The 27,500-nt window shown below is 43.4% G+C and overlaps 1 protein-coding gene across 1 annotated transcript in view; it reads right to left on the bottom strand.

Annotated features, from left to right (window-relative positions):
- Window positions 1-27,500, bottom strand: part of wwox (WW domain containing oxidoreductase) — a 143,974-nt gene that overhangs the window by 76,972 nt on the left and 39,502 nt on the right. The window contains exons 7-8 of the mRNA XM_022754530.1: window positions 25,249-25,434; window positions 22,124-22,388 (exon numbers count right to left, since the gene is read on the bottom strand). Of these exons, the coding sequence (XP_022610251.1) occupies window positions 22,124-22,388; window positions 25,249-25,434 (451 nt within the window). The remainder of the gene's footprint in view (window positions 1-22,123; window positions 22,389-25,248; window positions 25,435-27,500) is intronic.

A 27,500-nucleotide genomic window follows, 5' to 3' on the forward strand; every position in this document is an offset into this window, starting at 1 on the left:
ACTTACCCCACAGATAGGCTATTATACAACTTTGTCTTTACATGTTTACGTCTCCAAGTTGTTGTGCTCCAACTTGACTTGGATGTGTATCAGTAATAATCATCCCATGATATATATGTAATTATCATAAACTCTGACAGGGTCTTGTTCTGCTGCATAATGAGATTAACTTTTGCTTTTTACTTAAATAAACTTCTGGATATAGACTTTTTAATAGAATAAACTGCAGTATCACATATACTTAAAACAATGTGCATACATATTCTCCACTGGTTCCATGTTCCTGTATGGACCAAACCATCCAGTGTCAAGACTCTGACCTTGACAGTTTGTGCTTAAGAAATAATAACTCCACAACACACACACACACCCACACTCCCATCTCCTTATTTGCTCTTTTCTTCTTTTCCTCCCTCGTCCTCCCCCACCTGGCGGACAGGCCCATTGCTGACCAGTGTTTGTGTCTAGTGTGCGTGTCTGTGTGTGTGTGCTGTGTCGGTGCTGTGCCAGTGTGAAGCACTGAGCTGAGTGATTGGGGAATAGATGTCTTTATTGGATATTAGCTGGCTACTCCCGTGGCCTCTGGCATTTAAATTGTATTGAATTGGAAATTAATGATTGGATAATTTTATTGATGTTTCTCTATTGAATCCATATAAACAAAAATTTCTTTTGAAGCATTGTGTCAGATCTTGCACCCCGGGGCGGAGGGAGCGGTCCCAGTTGTGCTTACAGAAAGAATAAGTCCATGTTAAGTCCATAGTGTATTGAAAAAAGAGAGCGGAATGATCCATGGGGACTTGGCGCTTGAGACGACACTTTAATTGTATTATTTTCTTTCAGATTTCTGCCCTCCCATATCCATCTCAACACAGCAGTTGACAGATTTGATATGTATTGCCGACATTGTCATGAAGACAGATTTGAATTTATTGAACAGTTTCAAAAGGAATGTGTTCTGCTCTTATTGGTAGACTCATACAGGCTTGTAGTATAGTGTAGTGTTTGACAAAGGGACTTTTTCTCTTTGTATATTCTCGTAAAAAAATTTTTGCCAGTGCTTTGATTGCCCTTTTTGGTACGTTAAATCAACGCTGTACCGCTGCTGGCCTGGAAGTCTTCAGAATCAAACACGTATCGGACTTTCTCAAAGTGGAGATGGACGGTTTCTTCTCGTCTCGCGTGATTCGGATGGGAACAGATCAAAGAGATGAGAGATGGGAGAGACTCTGATGTGGAGGAAACTTGTTTTATAAAATTTAGCCTCAATTGATGGGGGTGTTAGAGGGATTGTTCTTTGATGCGTGTTCCGGATGGCATCCGTAACGTTATGCAGTGTCAGTTAACACGATTTTTTGTTAAGAGGTTCCAGCCAGACGGGTGGACGGCCTAGGAGGTGTTGCCAGACGCAAGCGAAGGAGAGAAGAAGGAGTGAACTTGATGAGTTTCTTGATTATCCCACCTCCTCATCGGCACAGGCGAACAATTACTGAATGATTTTGGTCAGGTGCACTCTTTATGGAACTTACATTTAATGAAAGTCACCAGTCTCGTCCCCCCTTTTCTTTTCCTCTCTTTCCATCGTCTCCCTCCTCTCTGTACTTCTCTCCCTTCTTCCCTCCTCTCCTCCTAATTGAGATGGCAATATAAGTGTGTGGGTCAGTGGTGTCTCAAGGTCGAGGCTGCAATGTGTGTCTCACTCTAATGTCCTACTCCATGACACGACGTGCAACAACCAACAGAAAGTTCCTCGCTCGCTTTCCATTCTACATTTCTTGGCCCGTGCTCACAAAAACCACAGGCCTAAGACCGTCGTCTGACACCCTCAAATAACTGTAACTCATTCTGCTCCTCTGTCTTGATAACTGCTTTCTTTTAATAGTTATGGCTCTATCAGTTGCTTGTAGCTCCATTGCTCCGTGCCCTGCCCTCGCTCTCAACTCTGCTCGTCGTTCCTTGTGCCAGCCTGTTAGCCAGCAGCTGGCACGGCTGTGGGTGAATGCAGAGACGAGAGCTCTGCCAACACACGCCAGCCGGAGAGGCCCTTGCCAAGGGTGCCAAAGGCCTCGAGAGAGAGAGAGAAGAGAGAGAGAGAGAGAGATGGAAGAGAGAGAAGAGACGAGAGAGACGAAGCGAGCGAGAGAGAGGAGGAGATGAGGAAGAGTGGAGAGGAGAGAGAGGAGAGTAAAGAAGGAGGAGATCGGAGCGAGAGGAGGTGTTAGCGGGAGGGAGAAAGATGGAAGCTGAATGAAAGAAGATGAAAAAAACCAGAAGGACTCAAAGACAAAACGTCAAAACAAAGAGTCCAAACTGAGACTTTTTGAATGATGACTTAAGGAATAATTGTAGAGTTTTAAATTACAAAGAGGAAAAAAGAGAAACGCATCTATTCGTCTGTCATCGTCCTTCCCCTGACTCAGTCAGAGGAAAGCCAGAGAAGTTCACAATGAAGTATCAGAGCATCTTTGTCTGACAGCGCCACATCACAGTCAACCAGTACACATTTTGACGAGGCCACTGAAGTAAGCGGATCATTGGTAGGTTCAGCTGACTGAGCAGAGAGAGAGCCGGCGGATCAGTGAAGTTGTTTTGAAAAATGTCGGCGGGAGCGGATCACCGCGGCGGTTCATTTGCTCTTGAGTCACACACTCTGTTATCCACAAGATTTTTGTTGCTTCAATTCTGGTTGAGCTTATTTTTGATAAGCATAGGATGTATTGTGAGTCGCTGGCCGATGACGCGTCGCATGACGGTCTCAGGTTGTTTATGTAGGGTTGACGCAACAGGTGCACTCAGCTCACTCTGAAGAAGTTACACAAGTGTTGCCTCCGTAACAGGCACAGGGTTTACTGGGTCTTTTATACTGGGTCTGGGATTTACAATCTTCTCTTGTAAATGTTTTAGCACAAAGAGTATCTTGCAAGTTAGGAATAAAGGGTAAGAGGTCGCATTGTGAATGAAAATCACCACCACCCTCTGCCTCACACTGCAGAGTTGAACACAATATTTGGTTTAGTGTACTTGGTCTGGTAATTTATTGTCCAGATGAGAGGCCTTCTGCCAAAATCTGTGCCTCCAGGTTCATTGTTCGAGAACACCATTGAGTTGAGGAATAATTCGACAGAGCTCGGTTCTCTTTAAAAAGGCTTCCTTCTTTGTCACCGGACGGGGCTGTTGGAGTGCTGAGGAGGAGACAAATTCTCTTTTCTCGCTGAATGTCGCCTATTCATGGTTTTTTTTTTGTTTTGGCTTCATAGCAGTCAACAAGCAAAGAGGTGGCCTCTGTTTGTGAAATGATGTGGGATTGGATGTAGCCTTTTCAATAAAAAAAAAAAAACTTCTTCATGTTGTTCAACAATTTGTCAACCAAGGGCAACAAAACGCTGAGCCGGGATGAGCCTCGACGGTTTTTGAAAGGTGAATAACATGTATAAAATGGCTATATTTTTGAATTTACTCTGTCTCATTAAATTCTTCATTCTCCCCTATGTTGTTTTAACAAATTCGGGCCATGCCACCATCTCAGCCGATTGACTCAGTAGCATGAGATACTTAGATGACAGCAGCAGCCAATATGTGTGACATAGCTAGAGTTCAGGACAGGCACGAATTTTATGCAGTGAGCAGCCACATTAACAGATATCTGAAAAATAACAGAGGATTTTTCCATAGATCATTAATGACGGGAATCTAGTCCACTCTCTCTCGCTCGCTCTCACTCCTTTCTTTCTCCTCTTATTCCTGATGATTTCCTCTTATGTAATTTTTTTATTTGTCACAGCTAATATTTCTCAGTCTCAATCTCACTGCTGTCCTACATAGCTCCGTCAGACCGCAAGACGGCCTTGCACGCGTCCTATGTTAACAAATTGCCGACCAGACTTTGAAATACGGACAGCACTAATGCCTGTGTTAGTATATATATCCACGATCCCTCCTCGTCTAATTTGTTATGTTCTCAGTTTAGTGCCGTAATCAATCGAGGCTTGCTCAATAAATGTTTTACTTGTTACCGAGCGTACAGTTGTCAAATATCGACATCAGCACACCTCATGGGCAGAAGAGGTCCTCTCTTTAATTAGAATAGGATTGAGAGATGCTGAGCTGTGTGTGTTTGGTAGTGTGTGTGTGTGTGTAGTTGTGGTGTGTGTGGTGTGAGTGTGTGTGTGTGTGTGTGTGTGTTGTGTGTGTGTGTGTGTGTGTGTGTGTGTGCTTTTGTGCCTGTCGGTGCAAACTGTATGTTGTTACGTGTGTTGTAGACGGTGTTCATTATGCTATGCTTGGTTCTTTTGTGCTTTATTTTGACTCATCACAGACAAGTTTCGGGCCTGTGTTCTGTAAAAAATACTGTCTGCATATGAATTAACTAATAAATGTGATGCAGGAAGAAAAAATGAAAAGATTAAACGTGACACCAAAATTCAAAAATCTTCACCTGCATTTATGAACAAATCAGATCTAGCCTTAGCATGAACTGTCGAGCCTGGATGTCTTTGGAATCTATGTTGAGACTGACAAATACTAATAATCCCGCTATATCGAAGTAATTGCCATTAGACTGATACTCCGTGCTCTGTGTGGCTTTATTACAGGTACATACTGGTAAAGGTCTTTAATGGGATGATGGTGTAAACTGACGGGCGAAAAACTTATTTCACCACTACTGTGTACTAACTCCTCTTTTTTCTAATAGATGAGCCACATTACAAGGTATTTTATAAAACCTTTTCTTAGAGTCTTCTCCAGAATATTACATGGAAAACTTGTTGACATTTTTCAGCAGGCATTTACTATTCAAGTCGTAATTTTTTAGAATTCAGGAGTAGAAGCCAAGTTTTCATTTTTCTCTCTGGCTCCTATCTCTCACCTCTCCACTCTTATCTATTTCCTATTAGGCACTACAAAACAGCTTGGTTCAATATGATAGAATCAAATTACTGATATGCAATTCTTTGATAATAAGGAAGCTATTTGAGCAAGGGCAAAAATGAGATAACTGGCTACTCTACTCCTGAATTCTAGAAAAACTTACACTGAATTAAATGCCTGGCTGAAAATGTCACATTTTTCATTGTTAATATTCTGAGCGAAGGACTTAAGCAAAAAGGTTTATAAATACCTTGAATGTGGCCTCATCTATAAAAAGAGCAGTTAGTTACACAGTCAGTGGTGAAAGTTTTCCCTGTCAGTTAACCAACCCCCCAACTTCAAAATTCCCATATCTAAAAAAAAAAGACCTTACAGTTGTACCCTTTAATAAAGCCACCACAGAGCAGGCTACGTACTCTTCAATTACTTCACGTATTAGCGGGATTATTGTTTGTTCAGTGCTCAACATAGATTCAAAAACATTCCCCAGGCTCGATCAGTCATGTAAGGCTAGAATTGATTTGTTTCAAAATGCAGGTGAAAATTCTCTTATGTTCAGGTGTCAGCGTTTATACTTTTACTTTTTTTTCCTGCATCACATTTTCTTCATATGCCACACTGTACATTTTTTACAAAGATCTCAGAGCCCGACATTTACTGTCTTATGGTCAACAATAAAACCAAAGAAACCAAGCCCATGACATATGAAACACCACGTACAAACCACACGTAGCACATACAGGTTTGCACCGACAGATCTAAGCACACCAAGCCACACGAGCACACCACACACGACACACAACACACACACACACGAGCACAACACACACACACACACACACACACCACACACACACACACACACACACATCAACCCACAGCACACACACACACGACACTCAGCTTTCCTCTCTCTCTCCTATCTCTAATTAAAGGAACCTCTCTTGCCCTGGGTGTGTGTGCGATCTGCACACTTAGCTCCGCTACTAATAAACTTTGATTGCAAGCCCCCTTCTTCGATTACGGCACCTAAACGTAGGAATAACAAGGACATATGGGAGAGGGAGTGGATTATCCTTATACTAACACAGACATTAGTGCGGCTCTATTCAAATATTCTGCGTGCAGTTTTAATAGGGAGAGCCTGGAAGGCCTCTGGCGTCTGACGGAGCTTATTAGGAACCAGTCAGTGAGATGAGATCTGAAATATACTGTGCTACAAAGAAAAAAAAATTACATTGAGGAAATACATGAATAAGAGAAGAAAAGAAGGACTGGAGGATAGGGAAGGGAAGGCGGATAGCATTATCCCGTCATTAACTTGATCTATGGGAAAAATTCTTCTGTCCTATTTTCAAGATCATACGGTTAATGGTCGCTCCACTTTCCATTCTAAAACGGTTCTAGTCGTGATCCTGAACTCAGCTATTCACCGTCTGATGGCTGGCCGCCTTCATTCTCAAACTCATCTACTGGAGGTCAAGGGCCCCATTAGTCAGGTATGCCATGCTTAATTTGTTATAAACCAAAAATTAAGGGTAGGAGAATTGTAAGAATTTAGATGAGTTACAGCAGTTAAGATTTCAAAACAGAACTATAAGCATTTATACACAATTATATCCCCCTCAACAGACCGTCGAGGCTCCCGCTCACGTGTTGCCCTTTTACAAATTGCTTGAACAAAATAAGAAGTGTCTTTTTATTTTTTTGAAAGGCTACATCCATCCGAACACAGTACAAACAGAGGTGTTGGTGTGTGTGTGAACTGTTATGAACAAAAAAAGAAAAAAAACATGAATAGACATTCAGCGAAGAAAAGAGAAATTGTCTCCCTCACGCCATCCACCAGCCCCAGAGACAAGACTCATTGCAATTACTGTTCCTCAATCAATGGTTGGCTCGGTCGAACGCCAAACTACCTGGAGGCAACAGATTGCAAAGGCACCTGCTTCATCACTGCGACAATTAAGATTATCCAAACCCAGAGTAGTTACTAAACCAATATGTTCAATCATCTGCAGGCATGAAGCAGAGGCGGTGGTGGTGTTGGTCATTCACAAGTGCGATACTTTTACCTTTATCCCTAACTCAGATACTTCTGTGTCTTAACAAACATTACAAGGAAGGATTTAAAATCCCAGCACCCAGTACTAACAGACCCAGTAAACCCATGCCGTTTAGCAACACGTGACATAGCTTCAGTGACTGGTGCACGTGCGTCAACCCTCACATAAACAACTGAACCTCAGTGTCAGAGTCGCCCAGCGACTCAAATACATCCTACTGTTATCAAAAAGAGGTCCAACAGAATGAACGAAAAAACACATGTTCCTGTTGATAAACAATGAGTTTGTGACTAATGAGCAAACGAACCGCGGCTGTCCGTCCCGCCGACGCGCGGCCTGTCTAACCACATGTCTACGAGTCACTACCGCACTGGCTACTGGTGCACTCCCGCACGCACACTTTCCACATTCACTGATCGGGCTGCTCTCTACTGCTCAGTCAGTTGAACTATCAATGACCCCCTCTACCTGGCCCTCAGACTGGTGACTGATCGTCACTCGTGACTGTGTCCGCGCTCAGGACAAAGAGGCTGTGCTAACAATCATTGGATGATAACTTACTGTGCTCTTCCATCTGATCTGTGAGTCCAGGGGGAAGGAATGACGCACAAATCGATTGCTTCTCTTTTTTCCTCTTGTCAATTTAGGACGGTCTTACCAGATTCATCCTCTAAACTCCATTCATCCAAACAGTCTCAGGTTGTGACTTATGTTTGAACAGTCTCTGTCGACTGTTGGTCTCGTGGCTTTTGTCTTCCATTCCTTCTTTCACTTTCACATTCCATCTTCTTACTCTCCCACCGCCGCGCTTCAACCATCTCTCTCTCATCTCTCATCTCTCATTCTCTCCTCTTCGTCTCTCTTTCCTCTCCTCTCTCTTCCTCTCTTCTCTCTCCTCTCTCGAGGCACTCTGCACCCCCTTGCAGGGCCCTCTCCCGGCTGCGTGTGTTGGCAGAGCTCTGTCTACTGATTCACCACCAGCGTGCCCTTTGGAGCCTTAACAGGCTACGGCACGAACCGGACACCGGTCTAGCACCAGGAGTTTAGACGAGGAGGAGTGCGGCAGCCCGGGGCCAAACGGACGCACCTGACTACAGACTGATAGAGCCATATAATTTATTAAAAGAAAGTAATCTACACGAGCAGATGGCGAACGCAGGAATTGAGTCTGCAAGTTCATTGAGGTGCAGACTGACGGCTGTTCTCGTGGGGCCGGCCTGCTGGTTTTTGTGAGAAAGCGCAGTCAAAATGTGAAATCGGCGAAGCGATCGGAACGATTCTGTTTGGTTTCAACGTGTTGCTGGAACAAGCCAACTCCTCTGGAAGCGAGGCACGATCCCATTCAGACAAGACCGTCGCGTAACCAACACATGCCAAGCCTTCCACCGCCGACGCAGACGCCTGTTCCGCGTCGCGATCCATACAACCACCCGCCTGCGCGGCGCTCTCTGCGCACTAACCACCATGAATCCGCAACGGCACCAGGACTGCCGTGACGGACATAACCATTGACCCGCACACCACGCCCTCTATGTGCATCTCCCCACACAATTAGAGGACAAGGAGGAGGAAGGAGAGATACAAGAGAGGGCAGAGATGGCAAAGAGACTGAAAGACACAGAGGGCGGGCCACGATGATTGTATTCACAAATTGTCCTACGTAGTTCCATAAAGAGCATGCACCACATAATAGGGCAGTCAGTCTAATTCTTCCCTGACTGCCAGAGGCACCCGCTGCGCACTCAATCACGAAACCTTCATGACACAGTCGTCCCACTTCACGTCTCCCCTTCTCATGCCTGATCACTGCGCGGTTCCGTGCAAACAAAAAAACAAACACCTCCTTACCGTACTCACCCTCTGCTGGACACCTCTTAAACAAAAATTCGGATGAATAAACTGCCCATACACGGCTGCTACGGTGCATCCGGAAAACATGCATCAAAGAACATCCCTCACTAACCCCCATCATTGCTTCATTTTTACAACTTAACAACAAAGTTTCTCCTCCCACTCCAGAGTCTCTCCCATCTCTCACTCTCTTCTGATCTTTCCCATCCCGAATCACAGCGAGAGAAACCGCTCCATCTCCACTTGAGAACAAGCCATCGTACGTGTTTCGAGTTTATGCTATAGACTAGGCCACGGTCCCAGCAGCAATACGCCGACCCCCGCGGCTCTACTCCAGCTGTTTGATTGAAAAACGTCACCACAAAACAAGAGCCAAACCTCTCAACAGCAAACTGTCGCACACAAAATCTTTTTCTTCTTTACCAGAAACTATACAAAAGAACCAACCAATGTCCGCCCTCTATGTCGAGACATAATCAAAATCCACATTACTCGGCCTACTTATCAACTATCAGCAGGCACATCGTCACTGACGTTCTAATCCACATTACACGACGTCAGACAACATTCCTCTTTTCTAAACTTTTCTCTCAATAAATTCACCATCCACCCTGTCCTTCATGACACTCAATGTCTAGCCCGAATACCATATCCAAAACTCTGTGCCACTGCTGTGCGTGTAGTATCACTGGGCAGTATCGCCGACGGCCAGAAAATCTTGAAGAAAAATAACTACAAATTAAAGCTGATCTGTCTCTCACAGCGCCAACACGTACCCATTCCGATCCATTCGCTTCTTGTCTCAACTCTACCCATGTATCTAACTTAACATGACTTATTCTTCTTTTAAGGCTACCCTGGGACCCTCCCTGCGGCCGGCGGGCTCGCCCGCTGGTCAATCTCCTGAACGCAATGCGCTTCAAACAAAGAGAACCATTCTGATTATATATCTCCAATACCAGAAACATCAACGAAAATTATATCCAATGCATTCAACATTTCCAAAATTCTCAATACAATTAATGCAGACAGCCACGGAGATAGCCACTGCATATCAATAAAGACACGTCTCATCCCAACCTCACTCCAGCTCCAGTCGCCCTTCCACACTGCACGCACAAACAGCCACACACACAAACCACCATAGACACACACCTTATCAGATGGCCCTGTCCCTACAAACAGGCTCTTACCTCACACCACTATCAATAACTTGAGGACGAGACGAATGCAAATAGTGAGCAGGGAATAAAATAGCAACATAAGGCAGATCGGGCGAGCTGGGGTGCCTGTTGATGCTCGTGTGGAGTTATTATTCGTTAAGCCACAACTGTCAAGTCAGAGTACTCTGAACTGGATGGTTTTGGACATCCCTACAGCCAACATGGAACCTCAGTGGAGACAACTGTCAGGCACCAATCTGTTTAAGTACTACTGCGATACCATCCATGTCGAGTTTTTTCCGTATTACAAAGTCTACTATATCCAGAAAGCGGTTTAATTAAAGCACCATACACCTAAGCTAAACGCTACACATCTCATCCTTACGCTATGCGCATGAGCCCGATCAGATCGATCCACTAGCTCAGAGTTGATGTATACTATACACTCATAAATATCCATGGGCGCCTTTTCACCCGCGCCTCCACCCCGCGTTCATGATATATTCTGGAACACTTCCAAGTCAAGTGACTACAAACATTGCGACAGTAGCAAACATGCGTCTAGAAAAGTTCGTTCATATAAACCTATAGTGTGCACCTGCGCAGGTCGACAGTGATGTCAGCCTTTGTTTACAACTGTTCATAACTTTCATCTCTATTATTACTTCTCACACTGATCACAATGTGTCACTACATTGTATCAACCATCCTCATCTGCGACAAACCCAGTAACTATAACTTGACTGTCAGATGAAAGCATGTGAACTAAAAAGTATAAATATTTCTCCCTTTAAAGTGTAGGATAGAAATCGCAACGCTCACTCACGATCCATCACTCAACTCGATCGTCCAGCTCCTCATCACTCTACAATGGAATTACATGCCAATAGAATTATTACCTATCTATCCTCACTAACGCTCTACGCAACAAGCTCAAAATCTCGCATCCCGGCTTGTCGACATCAGTCAAGAGAATCACTATCAAGTATATGCCAGTAGACCATGCTACTTCTCTTCACAGTCTACTTCGCGTCAATGATATGCCATCACCTGCCGCAGGTTCACTGGTAAGCCCGTGCTCGTCCTCGCCGACATGGAACGTAACAGCTGCGGATGCCCGAAAGCAGGATGAAACACACCACAAAACACTCTCATGCATCTATGGTTTCACTGTGTACTTCTGTATAAGGACTCTATGCGTGTGGTTATCAAACAAGCTTTCATTTCCATATGGTCAACCTTTCTACGATCAGATGCAATGCTTACAACAGTTCTGTGCTCGATGATACAATTCCATAAAGCTCGTCTGTTGATGTGATTAGTGAAATGTGTGGACAATGCTCACAGTTATCGAATATCCATACAATGTACCTGAACCCGCCTGAGCCCGCACATACTCGATCTTAACCGCGACATGATGCATACCAGACTAGAGCGTGCAGCTACATGTAGTTTTGACACTGTATAGAGAGCTGGCGACTTCCGGATACCACGAGAAGCCAAGGTTCAACGCGGATCATAGTAGAAGTTCGACAGACCAGGCTTTAGGCGATTGGCTCATTGCAGGGGTCTGCGAGATATGTAGCACTGACTAGATCTACATGGTGACCATCGCATTTTAGCTATCTAACTGGGGCAGTGTGACCTGGAGGAGCAAGCCGCTATAATACCTGCATCGGAAACCACATTGATTGAGGCACCAGACCATCCCACACAGCTAATGCAATCCAATAACCACACAGAGTGGTCTAAACCCGCAAGAGGGGTCCCCACTACTGGAACATGACTTTGCTTCCACATACATTTAGGAGCGCGCTCCGCTGTGTGTGTGTGCGTGCATAGACACTCTGTGTAGTGTGTGTCACTGATGTTGTGTGGGTGTGGCTGCTGCTGTCGTGTGTGTGTGCGTTGTCTCGGTCGCCGCTAGTATGTCACCACACTCTGCATTCTCACCGTGGTGTGTGCCTGTGTGTGTGTGTGTGTGTGTGTGTGTGTGTGTGTGTGTGTGTGTGTGTGTGTGTGTGTGTGTGTGTGTGTGTGTGTGTGTGTAAATATGTATGGATGGTTGCTTAGGGGAGGACAGAAAAGGAACCAAGCTGTTTTAGTCTGATTGATTGCATTATGAAATGAAATGAGGGAAATCAAAGCCTTTTGTTTCTGGCCAGCACCTTCACACACACCTCAATGAGGAGCTACTGTGTGTTTCTACCCACCTAAGAGAGAGGGATGCACTAAAAGACAAAGCGAAAGAGAAAGTGATGTAAGTGATGGGGCTGCTTTTCTTTTTAATGCAAAAAAGGTGAAATACAGGAAATGAATCGTCAGTCTGTTTATACATTAAGGGGAAGGAGAAGTGAGACGTTCTTCATGCAGTGTTTAGGGTCGTCCCGGGAGAAAAGGCACCCTCCTCTCTCTTTGACCTTCCACCATCACTCAGTGACGAGCATTATGTGAAACTGTATGCGGGTTAAAAGCATTGCTGAGCTCTCAGGTACTAGTCTGTGCATTACTGAGGTCATTCACATCTCTAACCCCTATCAGATGAATGTGTTTTAATGCAAAGTATGTCATGCAGAATAATGCTATCACAAAGGAAACACAAATCTCACAACACAAATAAAAGAACAAAGCTAGTGAAATTAGAGGAATGGACTTTTTTGTTTTGTTGTTTTATTAATGACTATGAAAAGGTGGCAAAACATTGATCAGCTCACAAGGAGATCAACCAACAGATCCACCATGAGAGAGAGAGAGAGAAAGAGAGAGAGAGAAAGAGAGAGAGAGAGAGAGGGAGAAAGAGAGAGAGAAAGAGAGAGAGATGACAAGTTAGGGACAAGAGCCAGTCAGAGCAGAGGACAGGCCTGGGTCAATACTTGCGGCACATACTGCTGACACTGCACTGCTCAACACACACACATGCACATGTGCACGCCACACACACACATACACACACACATTTTCACATGGACAAGTACACAAAAGATAGAGAGACATCAGACCAATCAGTCAGCCGGTGTCAATATTTCAGGAGAAAGACAGGAAGAAGGAGAGAATGCAAGTGTGTGTGTGTGTGTGTGTGTGTGTGTGTGTGTGTGTGTGTGTGTGTGTGAAAGATAGAGATCCCCACAATTAAGCAACTTTTACAGACTAAAATTTCACCTTCTGTCATTTCTTTTGGGGATGGCCATTTTTAGAAGAAGAAGAAAGATTTATGTGAAAAGCACTTAAAGCACTTCATAGCACTTAAAGGGTCAGTTCACCCAAATCACAAAAAACATTTTCTGACTGACTTCTTAGGTTTTCTAACAGTCCAGATTCGACCTTTGCCTATAATGTCTTGGTATGGTTAAAATAAAAAATAAAAAACTGCATGTATTTGCTGAATCTTCCAGGGTAATGGAGATTTTCTGAAAAGACAAACTGCTGTTCATTTTCTTAAATGTAAGTTTTCAGTGCTGTGCGGAACACAATCCTTTAACCTGTCTTGTTTTCAGGTGGTGGTAATGCCACAGAGGGATTTTCTCAAAATCTGGGCAATTTAAAATTCAGATGAGCTACAGGGGTTAAATTGTTTTAAATTTTTTTCATCTCATTTATTAATCGATAAATCAACTAACAGATTGAAAGAAAATGAATTGACAGAAATTCTGATAATCAATTAATCATTTGGGTGCTTTTAGCATAAGAAAAATTAGAAAATTGTAATGCTTCCAGGTTTCCCAGATGTGAATGTCTGGGTAAACGTTTTCACTGCTTTTTTTGTTTGTTTGTTTGTTTGTTTTCTTGTTTAGAACAAAACAATTAATTAAATAATTAAGAAAATAATCAGTAAATTAACCAGTAATGAAAAAAATAATTAGTTGGAGCCCTCATCACATTCTATTACTACTCCTACTACGATGTGCGTGCTGTAAATGTACACTAACATGGACAATCTGGTGACGAGTCTGTGATGCTACAGCCACACAATTTATCTCATCCTTACTGATTTTACCTCAGTGTCAATATTTTATTATTATTCTTTTTTGTTTAATGTCTCTCTCCATGTGTGTGTGTGTGTGTGCACTGCTGAACGCCGTGTCACGAGGACGTAGTTCTGCTGTCGCGTGAGATTGTGTAGCTTCCGGACACCAGCTCACACGACCGCAGGCCCCTATCACAGACCCCGCTGTGATAGGGGCCTCTCCATCTTTGAAATGAATTAGCGTGTGGTGCCTTATTGAGTGAGGTGCAGTGTTTAAGTGAAACTGATGAGAGATGTGTGAGCGGTGAGGACTGGACTATAAGTATGTGGCTGGGGTCACAGGTTAATCCCTATTGATTTACTCCACCGTCTGCATATAGCCACACAGGAAGACAAGGAAGGAGAGGCCTGCTTTACCAGCTATCACACAGCACAAACGCAGGATAAAAATCACTGCTCACACACACCTACACCTTCACATAAACACACGCGCACACACGCGCGCACAAACACACACACACACACACACACACACACACACACACACACACACACACACACACTCTCTGACACCCGATGCTAAGTAGGGTAAGGACAAGAAAATTAAGTATCATTTAATCTCTAAATAGGTAGTTAAAGACCTTCTGCTTAGGAAGATTGCAGACCATGACCTCCTAATAATCATGACCTCCTAAGGATCAATGAAAGATATAAGATGAGTGATGTACACGCGAGCATATTATCAGGAGCAAAAATGTATTTATGAAGACGTGCATGTGTTTCTGCAAAACTGGTTTAACACAGGAAACACACGTGAACATGCAGCCACATCTGTCAGTGTGGTAACAGATTTAAACGCTACATTCAAACTGTGAAATCACAGCAACTCCCGACAGACCAACAGACCAGACCAGAGTGTTTGATGAGGAACCCAAATAACACCCAGACTAGGCTGTATGTATAAACAAGCTCTTCACAATTTCACCCCAGAGGAGGAAAGGTGAAATATTACATTAATATGAACAACTATTAATAATAACCCCCCCTCCTCTCTCTCTCCCCCCACCTCTTACCCCATCACTCCTTCTCTCTCCATCTCTATCTCACTCCCTCTCTCTCTCCCTCTCTCTCTCTCTGCCTCTAATCCTATCATGCGGGCAATAAGTGTATGCACCATGAGCACATTTAATTTCTGCGGTTGGTTTTCAGCGAGCCCAGAGGTGAGCCTTAATAAGGATCAATGGCACTTTATCTGGGACAGCACCCACTTCACAGCATGCAAATTACACAGCAACCCTTAAAAAAAGAAATGGATTTAATTAAAAAATGTAGAACCACAGGCTCTGGAAATTCAATTAAAGGATTTATGCAAAGGTTGGCTAGCTTTTTGTGTTGCAGTTCCTGCTTATATAATGAGCTTTTCATATTAAAAATCAATAGGTAATCTGGGCTAGGGGATCGGCTGCTTATGTACATTTTTGAAATCAATTTGAAAAATAGTCCATCAGCTCTGTGTCACAACAAAGAGGGGAGGGAGTGGTGTGTGTGTGTGTGTGTGTGTGTGTGTTTGTGTGTGTCCAGTTGGGGGGCGTGTGTGTGGGGGGGGCAGGAGAGGTGGACTGTTGAGGAAGGGGTGATAGGTCACATCTTTCTCCTCTCTGAGGTTCACAGGAATAAAAGCTCTGAAGTTTTAAAGGTAAGAGAGTCGGAGGGTGAAGGAGGCAATGTGGAAGAGTAGAGGGTAAGTGAGTAAGGATGTCTCTCTGGTCAGGTCAGTTTCTGGCTCTTTGGCCTGTTCTGATCCCTTCTATTAGAGCGAGAGTCCCTTGGCGATGAGGGTCTAGCTGGCTCTGACCTGTGGCTCTGGGGTAATTTAGCCCAGCCCCTACTCAGACTGAGCCCAGACTCAGACAACCTCAGCTGGGGAGATGTCCTAATGGCCTCCCTGAGGTGTCTCGAGCTTGAGGAGCAGGGAGGATGTGGTTTAAAGCCTTTAAGTAATGTTTTTTTCACAAACAAAACTCAGTCCATCATAGAAAGATAGAGTATATTATAAAGAAGTAAAGGCAAAACCAACATGCAATGTACAAAAATATATATACAGAAAAAGGAACATTATCAACAAGATGATCATCACACTGCAGCAAAATTCCATTTTAAAATGTTTGATTCTTAAAAATGACTTTCTTCTTTAACTTGTTCCGTTTTCAACGGGGATATTGTTCATGCCTCCTTCACACTCATGTTGTATAACTGTACATAGGCAGGAGGGGTGAATGACTGACTGCATACAGTAGCAGACTGTCAGCATTTGATTGGTTCTTTATTGATCGAGACACGCTCTCCATCACATCAACTCATCCACAATAAACCATTTACACAGTTTCCCTGTGCAGTGGACCACATAACCAGACCTCAGGCCATCTCTGTTCACTCAGTGTGTGTGTGTGTGTGTGTGTGTGTGTGTGTGTGTGTGTGTGTGTGTGTGTGTGTGTGTGTGTGTGTGTGTGTGCGTGCGTGCATGCGTGTCTAAGCATGTGTGTGTGTTTGTTTTTTTTAATGAAATGGTATCTCCGTGGACAATAATCCCAGTAACAGGATTGGGCAGGAACACACATGTCAATACAGCCAAATGGGATTGTATGCTTTTATCCATCGCCACACCAACACGTCTTTCTCTCCCTATGTCTCTCTCTCTCCCTCTCCCTTAGTGCAGCAGCACAGCAGGGAATGTCTGGCAGGAATATCACATTCATTATATCTAGTTCCTCAAAAATGATCTAAAACATGGCCTCTTAAGGAAATCAGTGCATCATCAGAGGTTCACTTTGAGTATGTGAATTTCATACCAATTGATATAATGTGTAATATTCTGTCTACACCACTGAGGAGAAACCTACATAGTGTCTCCAGTCAGACTGGAGCTGACCCCCCCCTGTGTAGCTCCTAATCATCCAAGAGGACTCTATTACAAGGGCCTGGCAGCTCATCTAACCCTACAGAGGAGAAGGGGGGCTGGCAGGGAGACTGGGACCTCTGCTCCTCTTTCTTTCCACATGGTTGAGCACCACACACACTAAACTGGCGCGCACACACACACAGGTTGTCTGGGTGTGCAGCAGAGCCACTGCAACTGTGTGCTACACCAGATAGCAGATAGAGCACCTGACCTTACGTCTGTCTGCAGGAGCGAAACTGATAAAGAAGACTGAAGTAACAGAGGCTGTTGCGCTTACAGCACCGATCACCCCAACCCACTGCACGTCTGTTATATGGTAATACTGATGTCTTCATCGCAGGACCTGTCTCTGGGGTTAACCCCCGAGGAGCAGCAGAGAGCTCCTGGTCACAGCAGGCAAGGCTCTGCAGAGGAGGCACTTGCAATCCCACTACTCCTGACTGAACAACCATTTCTCTCATACGGCCATGACTGCTGGTGCCTGGTCAAAAGTTCAGCCTGTGCATATGTAAAAAGGTGGCCTGGTGCCCGAGGCAGGATCCTGGGTAAAATAATCATGCTAAAACACTAAGAAGCATGGGACGAGGCGAGAGCGCTGATGAAACCGGCCCCCGGGGGGACTAAAGTGTCTGATTGGGCCAGCGGAGCCTCTTAGGCCCGTGCCCATAACAACCCCCTCCCCTCTTTCTACCCATTATAGTGGATGATGAGGTACTGGAGCCACTGCCCACTCTGATCTCCATGCAGCTTTGCACTGTCTGTGCCTATAGTTAAGGTATAGATTTGAGGAGTATAGGCTGAGCCCAGCTGCTCAGAGCCTGAGGGTACACTGATCTTGAGGGAGCAATCAGTCAGTCAACAAAATGTCACAGGGTCAGCGTTACAGCGTGACAAGACGGTGACAACTTCACAAAAGGTTACTGCCCAACTAATAACTGCAACAGTCACTGAAATTTATTATGTGCTTTTTAAACGTGTGCCCCAGCCTGAGTTTTGGTTCAAAGTGTATCGTCGAATAACTTTTACAGCATATACATGATCTCAAAAGGCCTGAAAATCTACATCAAATAAATCAATCAGAATCTCTGTCAATCAAATTTTTGAGCATTAAATTGCTGCAACTAAATTGCAGAACTGTGATAAAGGCTGTCTTTTGCCTTTCTCGCTCTCTCTTAGTTTCTCTCACACTCACACACCACTGCAGGCCAGATCATTCAACACTGATAATCACACCAAAGGACACAGGGAAAACTCCCACTCTAAACACGCTGAATTAAAGAAACAGGAGTTACAGGCCTGGTCGCACAATCTCTGATAAGTAGATCAAGGCATGGGGAGGGGAACATGATGTTAGTGAGAGATAGTTTGGCTGATTAAAATGTCATGGCTCTTTATAGATGCCTTTCTCAACTCAGCAAAATGAAATCAGCTCTCTACATCAACAGCAGAGTGGGCTGTGCACCCCGCTAATATAGAAGTTTCTTTCCCTTAAGTAGAATCCACAACACAAAGAATGCAAAATATAGGAAGTCAAAATATATTTGGGTAATATGCGAACAAAATACAGAATCAAAAGATAAAAGTGGAGTGTAAAAGTGAAGCGCTGATAAAATAAGAGAGCATGAAGCACATTTAATGACGGAGGAAAGCATGAACAGGATTGGATGACCAAGAACAGAGTGCATGGCCTGACGTGACATTTCCTCGCCTTTACTACAACAATCAAATTAAAGATTTAGGACCACATGTAGCTCCAGGTGTTTCAGTAGTCTCCATGTTGTGCACTTGTCCGTGTGTGTGTGTGTGTGTGTGTGTGTGTCTACTCGTGTAGGGCAACTGTATATCACTCCACCTGTGCTCCTATAAATCAAACCGGTGTTTTAAATGAGAGGCTGGTTATTTGCGCAAGAACACACACGGGGGCTTTGTGATTGTTTTTTGGAGTCGACATTCTGCTTATGTTTGCATCCCAGAACAATCTCCATGGATCCCGCAAGCGTGCGCAAGCAATTAAAGCGATACCATCTTCATATCCCTGCAACCAATAACTGAAATTATATCACTGTTTTATTAAGCCCTTAATGTGGGGGCAGAAGGAGTGAAGAGTGGGATTTTAAAGAGGATACACTTTTAGGGGCCTTATCAACCCCAGATTTAAATAAGAGCAAATGCTCAGCTTAAGGGTGTGCCTGTGTATCTGTGTGTGTCTGTGTGTAAGGCTGTGTGTCTGTGTGTGGCCTTTATCAGACATGAGTTTTAGCTAATCGCTGTGTCAGCACACCAGAATTTAATTACTAGCTCTACCTTTGTCCTTTAATATTTACTAACATCTACACTACGTTTAATTAACCAAGTGTAGAAAAGCCAATGCCCCATTCTGGAAGAGAACCCTCTCTGCTAATTGCATCTGTGTGCTCACATCCAAAACGTTAACACCCTTCCCTTAGACACACAAAGAACATGGAAGTGTCATCCACTCTAGGGTACACTTCCAAATCATCTGATTAAAAAGCATGTTTAACAAATTTTGGTCCAACTAAAGTTGACACAAACCAGATTTGAAGATGGAAACAAGACAGCAAGTGAAGAAAAAGAACTAAGGAAAATGTTCGAGAAGGTAAAAAGGGAGCAGCAGGGAAAAAAGTGTTTTGTGACAGACATAGTCAAATTGAGGAAATGTTCAGCTTGGCATTTTGTGAAAGGTGCTGAGGAGCAGTTCCTCTCATCTCTCATCCTATGTCAGAAGGAGGAGAGACAAATGACGGCCTGAGGCCTTGTGTCTGTCAAACATGATGGATCAGAATAACGCTTCACTAAAACTCCACCACGCTGCCTTTCAACACATCACATTTTCCCTTCAGTGAAAACACTAAATTGATAAACTATGAAGAGTAGCTAATGGAAAGATGTAATAGTCAAACTAAAGCATATATTAGGAGGCTGTGGAGCCTAAAGGGTAGAGTGCTGCTATCCATTGAAAAGTCTTGCAGGGCAGAGGACACAATAGAGATGAAGATAAATCACAGTGCTGGATTTTATCGTTCATATCCAAAGTGTGTGAGGACATTAACCTCAGGCACCTTACATCACCTCATAAGCACACACAAGTGCTGCGGACACTCTCTCGCACATACATACAGTTCATGTAGTCATTTACTGTTCACCGACATGCAGATGTGTCCTCGCACCAACCTAAGTTGCCACTCTGAGCTGTATTGTAGAAGTAATTGCCACAGTGCGATACCTTGAGAGGAAACTTAAACAATAATTCTGCTAATATCTTATGATATCATCAGATGTCATAGACAGCGATACATAAATGCACTGGACATTACTCTATAATGCAAACACTGTATACCGGAACTTCTGTATGGAATTTAAATGCTTCATTAACTTCAGTTGATTCATATCCACATTTGGGTGAAAATTCGCCAGTGTGCACTGGAGGTCACAGACTAATGAAGACAACAGAAATGACTCAACCAGCAGAAAACAAAAAGAGATGCAATTGTGAATCACCAGAGATGGCGCACTCCACTCCTCAGCTCAACCTAGAAATTCTACCCACAACATAGCAATGGCCTTGGCACCCCATATTCCCACTGTAACCCCCACAAGACATGTTTATAAGCCTTCTGTAAGTCTATCAAAAACATGTTACCAGAATAGACAACCTCCAATGAATCAGTTATACCCTTCCTTTCTAACTGAGCTGAGCAGTAACCATCCACTTCACTCCACCAGCGAGATGGGAAAGGCTCTGTGTTCTCTAAAGAGGGTGTTGGGTTTGAGTTCCTTGAAGTGTTCCTCCCACCAACCAACAATATCCCATGTTATGGTTAACAGCTCCCCTCTCTGCTGAGAGCAGCTTTAGCAAGACATACTGCCGCAATCAGATGATACAATTCCGCTAATGAACTAGGTTACACTCAAACATGATGTTCATCAAGAACAGTGTGTAACTGGCACTGAAGTGGAATAATAAAATACCACTCAGGCTCAGATCAGGCAGGCTGTTCATCCCAATCACCCGTCTACAGAGGTTTCTCCAACGCTGCCCATGTGAGCACTGAAGTCCTCCAACACGACTGCAGAGTCCCGAGGCCCTGCTCGTGACCACAAGTACTGTTCAGTGTATAGACATAAAAGACAGTCATGGCTTTCCTCTCTATGAAACACAGACGCACAGAGGTATCGTTCTCAAAGTGTGAGGGAAACTCCAAACCAATGCTGCTCTACCGGGGGGGGGGGGGCTCTATGGCCGGCAGGCTCTATGCAGTAGTTTGGATCCAGAGCCAGCGCTAGCGCTGTAGAGGTGAGCCCAGCTACATGTATCTGACATAGCTGTACCTCATTCACCATCTTCAGCTCCTTCCCCATTAGTGACTGACATTTCTTGTCCAAAAACCCTTACCTGCGATTAGTGAACCGAGGGAAATCCATCAAGGACCTCTTGACCCAAAAACACAAAAGGAACCGGCACCATCACGACCAAGTGTCAGTTCTCTGAGCAGATTTGATTTTTTTGCTGCATCAAGACTAAACTTTTCAACAGCACAGCACCTGGTCTCCTCTCTTTGTCTCTCTCAAAGACAGCCCATGAGGACAAAATACTTTTACTGTATATCTGCTCTCAGACAGGTCTTTGCAAAACGAGGTTGAGTCAGCCTGCTAATATAACACAGAATTTAAGATAGTGCATCTGAAGATATCTGGTAACAGGTTTCCTGGTGGGAAAGAGGTATATGGTAAAAACATATTTGACAGAGCTTATTATCTTAGTACTCTAGAGTACATGACTGCACGGGATAAGAGACCTGAGTTTGCGCAGTGCATTTACTGTAACCTAATAATCGCAGTACACAGGATCTGGAATATCGCCTACCCTGGTGAAAGGATAGGGGAACGCGCTCTCAGAGTTAAATAAACAGTGACAAGAGGAAGAGGAAAACAAACCACAGAGTATCTCTCTATCTTTGAAACCCAGACTCTCCCTGAGCTCTCAGCACTCAACGGATCAACCCCTCTCCATCCTTTTCCTCCCCTCTCTCCCAGGAGTGTGCCAAGACAAATATATAGGCAGAGTAAGGGACACAGAGTCAGAAAAAAAAAAAGATTGTAATATAGAGAGGTGAATTCACTGACTTGTTTCCCATGTAGAAAAATATATCATGCTGCTATATCGGTCATGCTACAGGTTGTGCACTCACAAGGTTCTATAACACTTTTTCAAACTTGTTTTTTCCCTTACCATAGACTTGGTGAAAGGTCTGGCCAGCGTGAAGAGAAAGGTCATCAGCCACCAGCTCCGGTGAATTGAGGTGTACATCATGTTCCCAGGATGCACTGCGTTGGAGGTGACACCTTGAGATGAGAAGCGGCGGTGGAGCTCGTTGCTGAAGAGGATGTTGCAGAGTTTGGCCCGATTGTAAGCCAGCATGGACCAGTACTCCTTCTTTGGGGGAGACAGCAGGGCTAAGTCCACCTTGCCACTTGAGTCTAACAGGTCTGTGAACCTGAAACATAGTCCACATCAAGAGTATTTAGAGTGTGAGTGTGTGTCTGTGTGTGTCTGCCTGTGTGTAGGCTTTCTACCAGCAGATGTGTGTTGCTGGCTGCATACAAATCAAAGACATGACATGATGTTCTTTAATTGCCTCCGACAGAGCTGTTAAACTCCAGATGTTTGACAAGGCCCCTTAAACATTACACTACTCGTTGTGTTATTATGCAGTCACACAATAACATCACAATACACGGACACGAAAACTACACTCCCTGTGTGTGTGTGTTGTGTGCAGGTGTGTATATGTGTGTGTGTGTGTGTGTGTGTGTGTGTGAGAGAGAGAGAGAGAGAGCGATAGGCTCCAAACCGGCGGAACACATCCTACATATTAATCCAGTCATTAGAAAACAACCAATCAAAATGTCACCTGGTTTCCTTGTTGTGATTTTACAAGCTCGCTGCCTCTTGTTTACTGTCGCCTTCCGCAACATCCTTGCTTGGCTAAATTACAACATCTGCAGGCTTTTCATTTCATGTGCTGCAACTTCATAACTACTTTAGCAAGTAGAGGTTGATAAATCAATTGCCACAGCACCAAATGGGATTTTTTTTTTTTTCCAAATATGTTCACATGTTATACTAAAGTTACATTTGAAGGAGGTTTTACAGTGACATTACAATCAATGGATTACCCTGCCAGATGGTCCACACAATTTTGCATAATGATATATAAAGATTTTAGTTAACAAAAATATCTTGTCTGTACATAAAAGTATGGAGCCAAAGTTGTAGCTTAGATCTATCAGAGGTAATTACATTAAGGATCAGATCAGACCAGATCTGATGCAGTACTAGGGCAAAATAAACCTGTACTGGGCCAATTCCACAGTAAGCCCCTATGGTGGAAACTGATAAAGTGTCCAGCCATTACCGGCGTGTCCATCTCTCCCACCCCTGTCCCTTATAGGTCAATACTTTACCAGCGGACAAGGGGCTTAGGGAATACAATATGCTGCCAGGTCAGGGGTCACACACGCTTGTGAGGGGAGGCTAAGTGAATAAACGGGGAAATCAGCGGAAACTGAAAATAACACAAACACAAAAGGGAGCAACTTCAAAAGATGTAATATAGGTCTGGAATGAGGTGGACAGAATGGAAGATGTAATATGAGATATTGTCTATTTTCGCTCCTTCTTCTTCTCCCTCTAGTCTGTGTCAGTGTGTAACTGACTCTCTCTGGTCCTGCTTAAGCCCTCTTTGAAGGGGTTAAAGCCATTGCTGCTTGCAGAGGAGAGAAGGAAAGGTGAATATATGTGTCGGGGAGGCAGAAAAGGAGAGAGGGAGCTGCAGGGCAAAGAGAGAAGAAAATACCTGACCATTTCTGGCTTTCCAATGTGTATAAATTTTACACATTTTGCCTGTTTCAATAGCAGCCTGACAGTTTTTACACCACCAAAACTTGTGTGAACACACTGTTCTTACTGTGTAAGAAAGTCTTGCATCAATCAAACTCTGTCAATACTTACATCATGACATACTTTCTTTCAATAAGATTTCCCTTCACTCTCTCTTCCTCCTACAGCGTGTAACAGCAGTATGACCCGAAGTGAATCTGGGCGTTAAACCATCCCCTCCGCTGCTCCTGTCCTCTCATGCATGGCAGTCTGTATAACATAACTCATATGAGGGCCCCTGTAATAGTGCTGCTGTTTGATCTGCTAGAATAACTCTGCGTATGTTCTCCTTGTCTCAGGTCACTCTGCAGAGCTCCAATCAATCACTCTGCTTGGCTGTCTGACTGAGTGAAGCCAGGATCAATGTTGCACACACACACACTCACACATACTGACTCTGAAACACATGGCTCAGGGGCTGGGCTCACAGATCCCTGCAAGACATCATGCTTGTCTACTGTATGACAGGAAAAACAGAAGCCTATGGAGCAGAGTTGCTTGACAAAAAAGACAGACTCGAAAAACAAGAGATGGCAGAGAGAGGGAAAAGAAGGAAGAAAGGGGCTGAGTCAGGGGGTCACACAGAAAGGAGCAGATACTTGATCAAAGTAAATTTTAGCTGATAAGTCCATCCATCATGTTGATGATACGTTTAATTCATAGTGACAGCGTGCGGAGGGAAATGAGTTTTCAGTGAGTGAGGCTGTCATGTTTGACAATACGCATTAAGTCTGATCTATCAGTTTGTGGTGAAAACTAGCCAATGTAGCGGCTGTAACAGCATGACTGGAGTTGAAAAGTTGTTTCAGGAGCAATTATGTCCCCACAGTGTTGGAAGGTAAATTAGCACAAGGTGTCATCAAAATGTTAACCTGTTATCTCATCACCTATTGACTGTCAAGCAAAGCAGTGCTAATATGAAACTATATTTTCTAGAAAACTGAAGATGTCAGAGTGGTGTGTGCTATAATATTTGGAATATTTGGAATGGTGTCAAGTCAATTTTATTTTTGTAGCTATTAATCACACATTAGAAATTTTGTTATTGATGCGATTACATTTTGCTATTTTTCCTACTTAGTCAGTCAAACTCACAAACACATTTAGAGCTTGTTGTCTTAAATGACTTTAACCTAGTTTATTTCATGTATGTTTATAGTTTCCAGGGGCAGTTTATCTCAAATTTGCGGAAATACTGTATATACATGTGATAAACTGGAAAAAGAAACACCTTCTTATTAAGAATTAATTGGGATGATAAGTATTCTGTCTTAAAAATGCACAGGTCATGCTTATTACTTACTGAGATAGGTAAATCCTATCTAAAGTAAAGCCTAATTTTTCTATTCCTCTCTTGAGACCATGTAGACATATTGATACCAAACTAGTCAAGCTGCCTAGTTTATTGTCTTTACCTGTGAGACTCTGAAGACACAACCACAACACGGGCAGGGGCCGAGCGACGCAGCACATCCTGTAGGCACTGGACAAGGAGGAAGTGACCTAGATGGCAGATCTGGAAGGTGGACTCCAGGCCGTCCTCCGTCAGGCTCCAGGGTTGAGTGCACACTGCTGCATTACACACCAGAATGTGCAAAGGCCTGCGATGGGAGGAAGGCAGAAAACATGTTTGTTTATGGATGTGAGGTCAGAGGTTATTCAATGTGCTTCACAGAAATAATAGAAGCATAAAAAGCTAGAAGTAAAAAGCATCGTAAGAAAACAGTATAAAAACACACATTATAAAACAGGTAATATCTAATTCAAGTGCAAGATTAAATGAAGACAGCAAGAAGAAGCAAGTTACGTTTGGACAGATTTGATATCCATTGGGAGATGGTTCCAGTTGTGGGCAGCATAGGTACCACTAACTGACCAGCTCCTGCAGATCCAATTAGGCTTATTTATATCAAGCATTTCAGAAACATTTTTAGGACGCAGACCATTTAGTGCCTTGTAGACAATGAGTAAAAGTTTGAATTCAATTCTGTATCAAACTGGAAGCCAGTGCAAAGACCTGATAATTGGAGTAATATGCTCTTTTTTCTTGGTTTTAGTTAGGACCCCAGCAGGATTCTCAATAAGCTGTAGGTGTCTAATGGTCTTATTTGGTAAACCAGTGAGGAGAGCATTGCAATAGTCAACTCTGGAGGATATATAGGCATGAATAAGTTTCTCTGAATCTTGGGTTGAAACAATTGAAGGTTTGTTGCATCCAGCCATTCACCTTTTCAAGGCACAAACACAAAGAGTAGGACTGAAATCATTTGGTGAGCTAGCTAAATAAATCTGCGTGTCATCTGCATAGCTATGATAAGCCACCTTGTTCTCTTGGAAGATATGTTTAAGAGGGAGCATATACAGGTTGAGCAGAGGGGGCACAAGAACGGATCCTTGTGGAACTCCATATGGCATAGTGGTTTTCACTAATTCATGAGTGCCGATAGAGATAAAACAACCCCTAAGTAGGTCCTGAACCATGTGAGGACTGTTCCTGAGAGTCCAGCGCCGTTTTGTAATTTGTCTGGCAGTATTTAATGTCAACAGTATCAAAAGATGCGGAAAGGTCTAGCAATACCAGGACAGTTATTTTACCTGTGTCTGTATTTAGACGAATGTCATTTAGGGTGGTTTCAGAACTGTGATGTTGACGAAAACCTGATTGGAAGTTGTCATAGTAGCCAATTATGGTCCAGTAGTTACTGATTTGTTTAAAAATGACTTTCTCAATAACCTTGCCTATGAATGGGAGGTTTGAGATAGGCCTGTAATTACTAAGTGCAGAGGTGTCTAGGTTTCCCTTTCTCAGGGGGGGTTTGATAACTGTAATCTTTAGTGATGCTAGGAAAGTGCCTGAAAAAAGGGAGCCACTCACAATTTGTGAAAGTTCGGATGCTAAAAACACTTTTAAAACATAGACATAAAGACTATATTTTTTGTGTTGGTATAGATTTCGTTAAGCCGTTATTCGACTGAGTGGAACTAAGACCTTGTGTTGTTTAATGTTGTAATCTTGTCATGTTGTAATGATTTTAATGTAATGTAATTATCTGATGGAAAAAAAGAAGCAAACTCATTACACTTTTTTAGCCAATATAAACTCTTGAGGTAACTGTGTTGAGGGATTTGTTAATGTATCCACATTGGCAAATACAGTGCAAGTGTTGTTAATATTCCCATTAACGATGTTAAAGAAATAAGATTGTCTAGCCCTGCATAACAGAGTTACAGATACAGAGTCGCTCTTTAAAAAGCCTTCCTGCACCTTCTGTTTTAATTTGCTACTGCTGTGACATTTCTCCATCGTGCTTTATGTTTACCAGAGATCATTTTAACCTCGACAGATGCAATAGCGCTGAGAATTTTAGAGTTAAACTGACTAAGATGGTCACACACAGACTCTGCTGTTATACTTGGTGTCATGGCTGTTGCTTCCTTAAACAGAGTGCTGGTATTCTCATTAATGCACCTCTTATTGACAATTTTAGATATAGTTTGGGTGACACAGTGGCATAAAAGGGGGATTTTCACACCAGGCTGAGGAAGAATAGTTAGGGAGAGATGGGGAGAAGAAACAAAAAAAAGAGGATGGAATAGTGAGAAGTGAAGGCAGAGAAAGCAAACAAGGTGTCTTATTCCAGAGTGCGGTAGACTTTAGAGGTCCACA

This window comes from Seriola dumerili, unplaced genomic scaffold (assembly GCF_002260705.1).
Source record: "Seriola dumerili isolate Sdu_G_001 unplaced genomic scaffold, Sdu_1.0 BDQW01000219.1, whole genome shotgun sequence".
In the NCBI taxonomy this organism is placed as follows: Eukaryota; Metazoa; Chordata; class Actinopteri; order Carangiformes; family Carangidae; genus Seriola; species Seriola dumerili.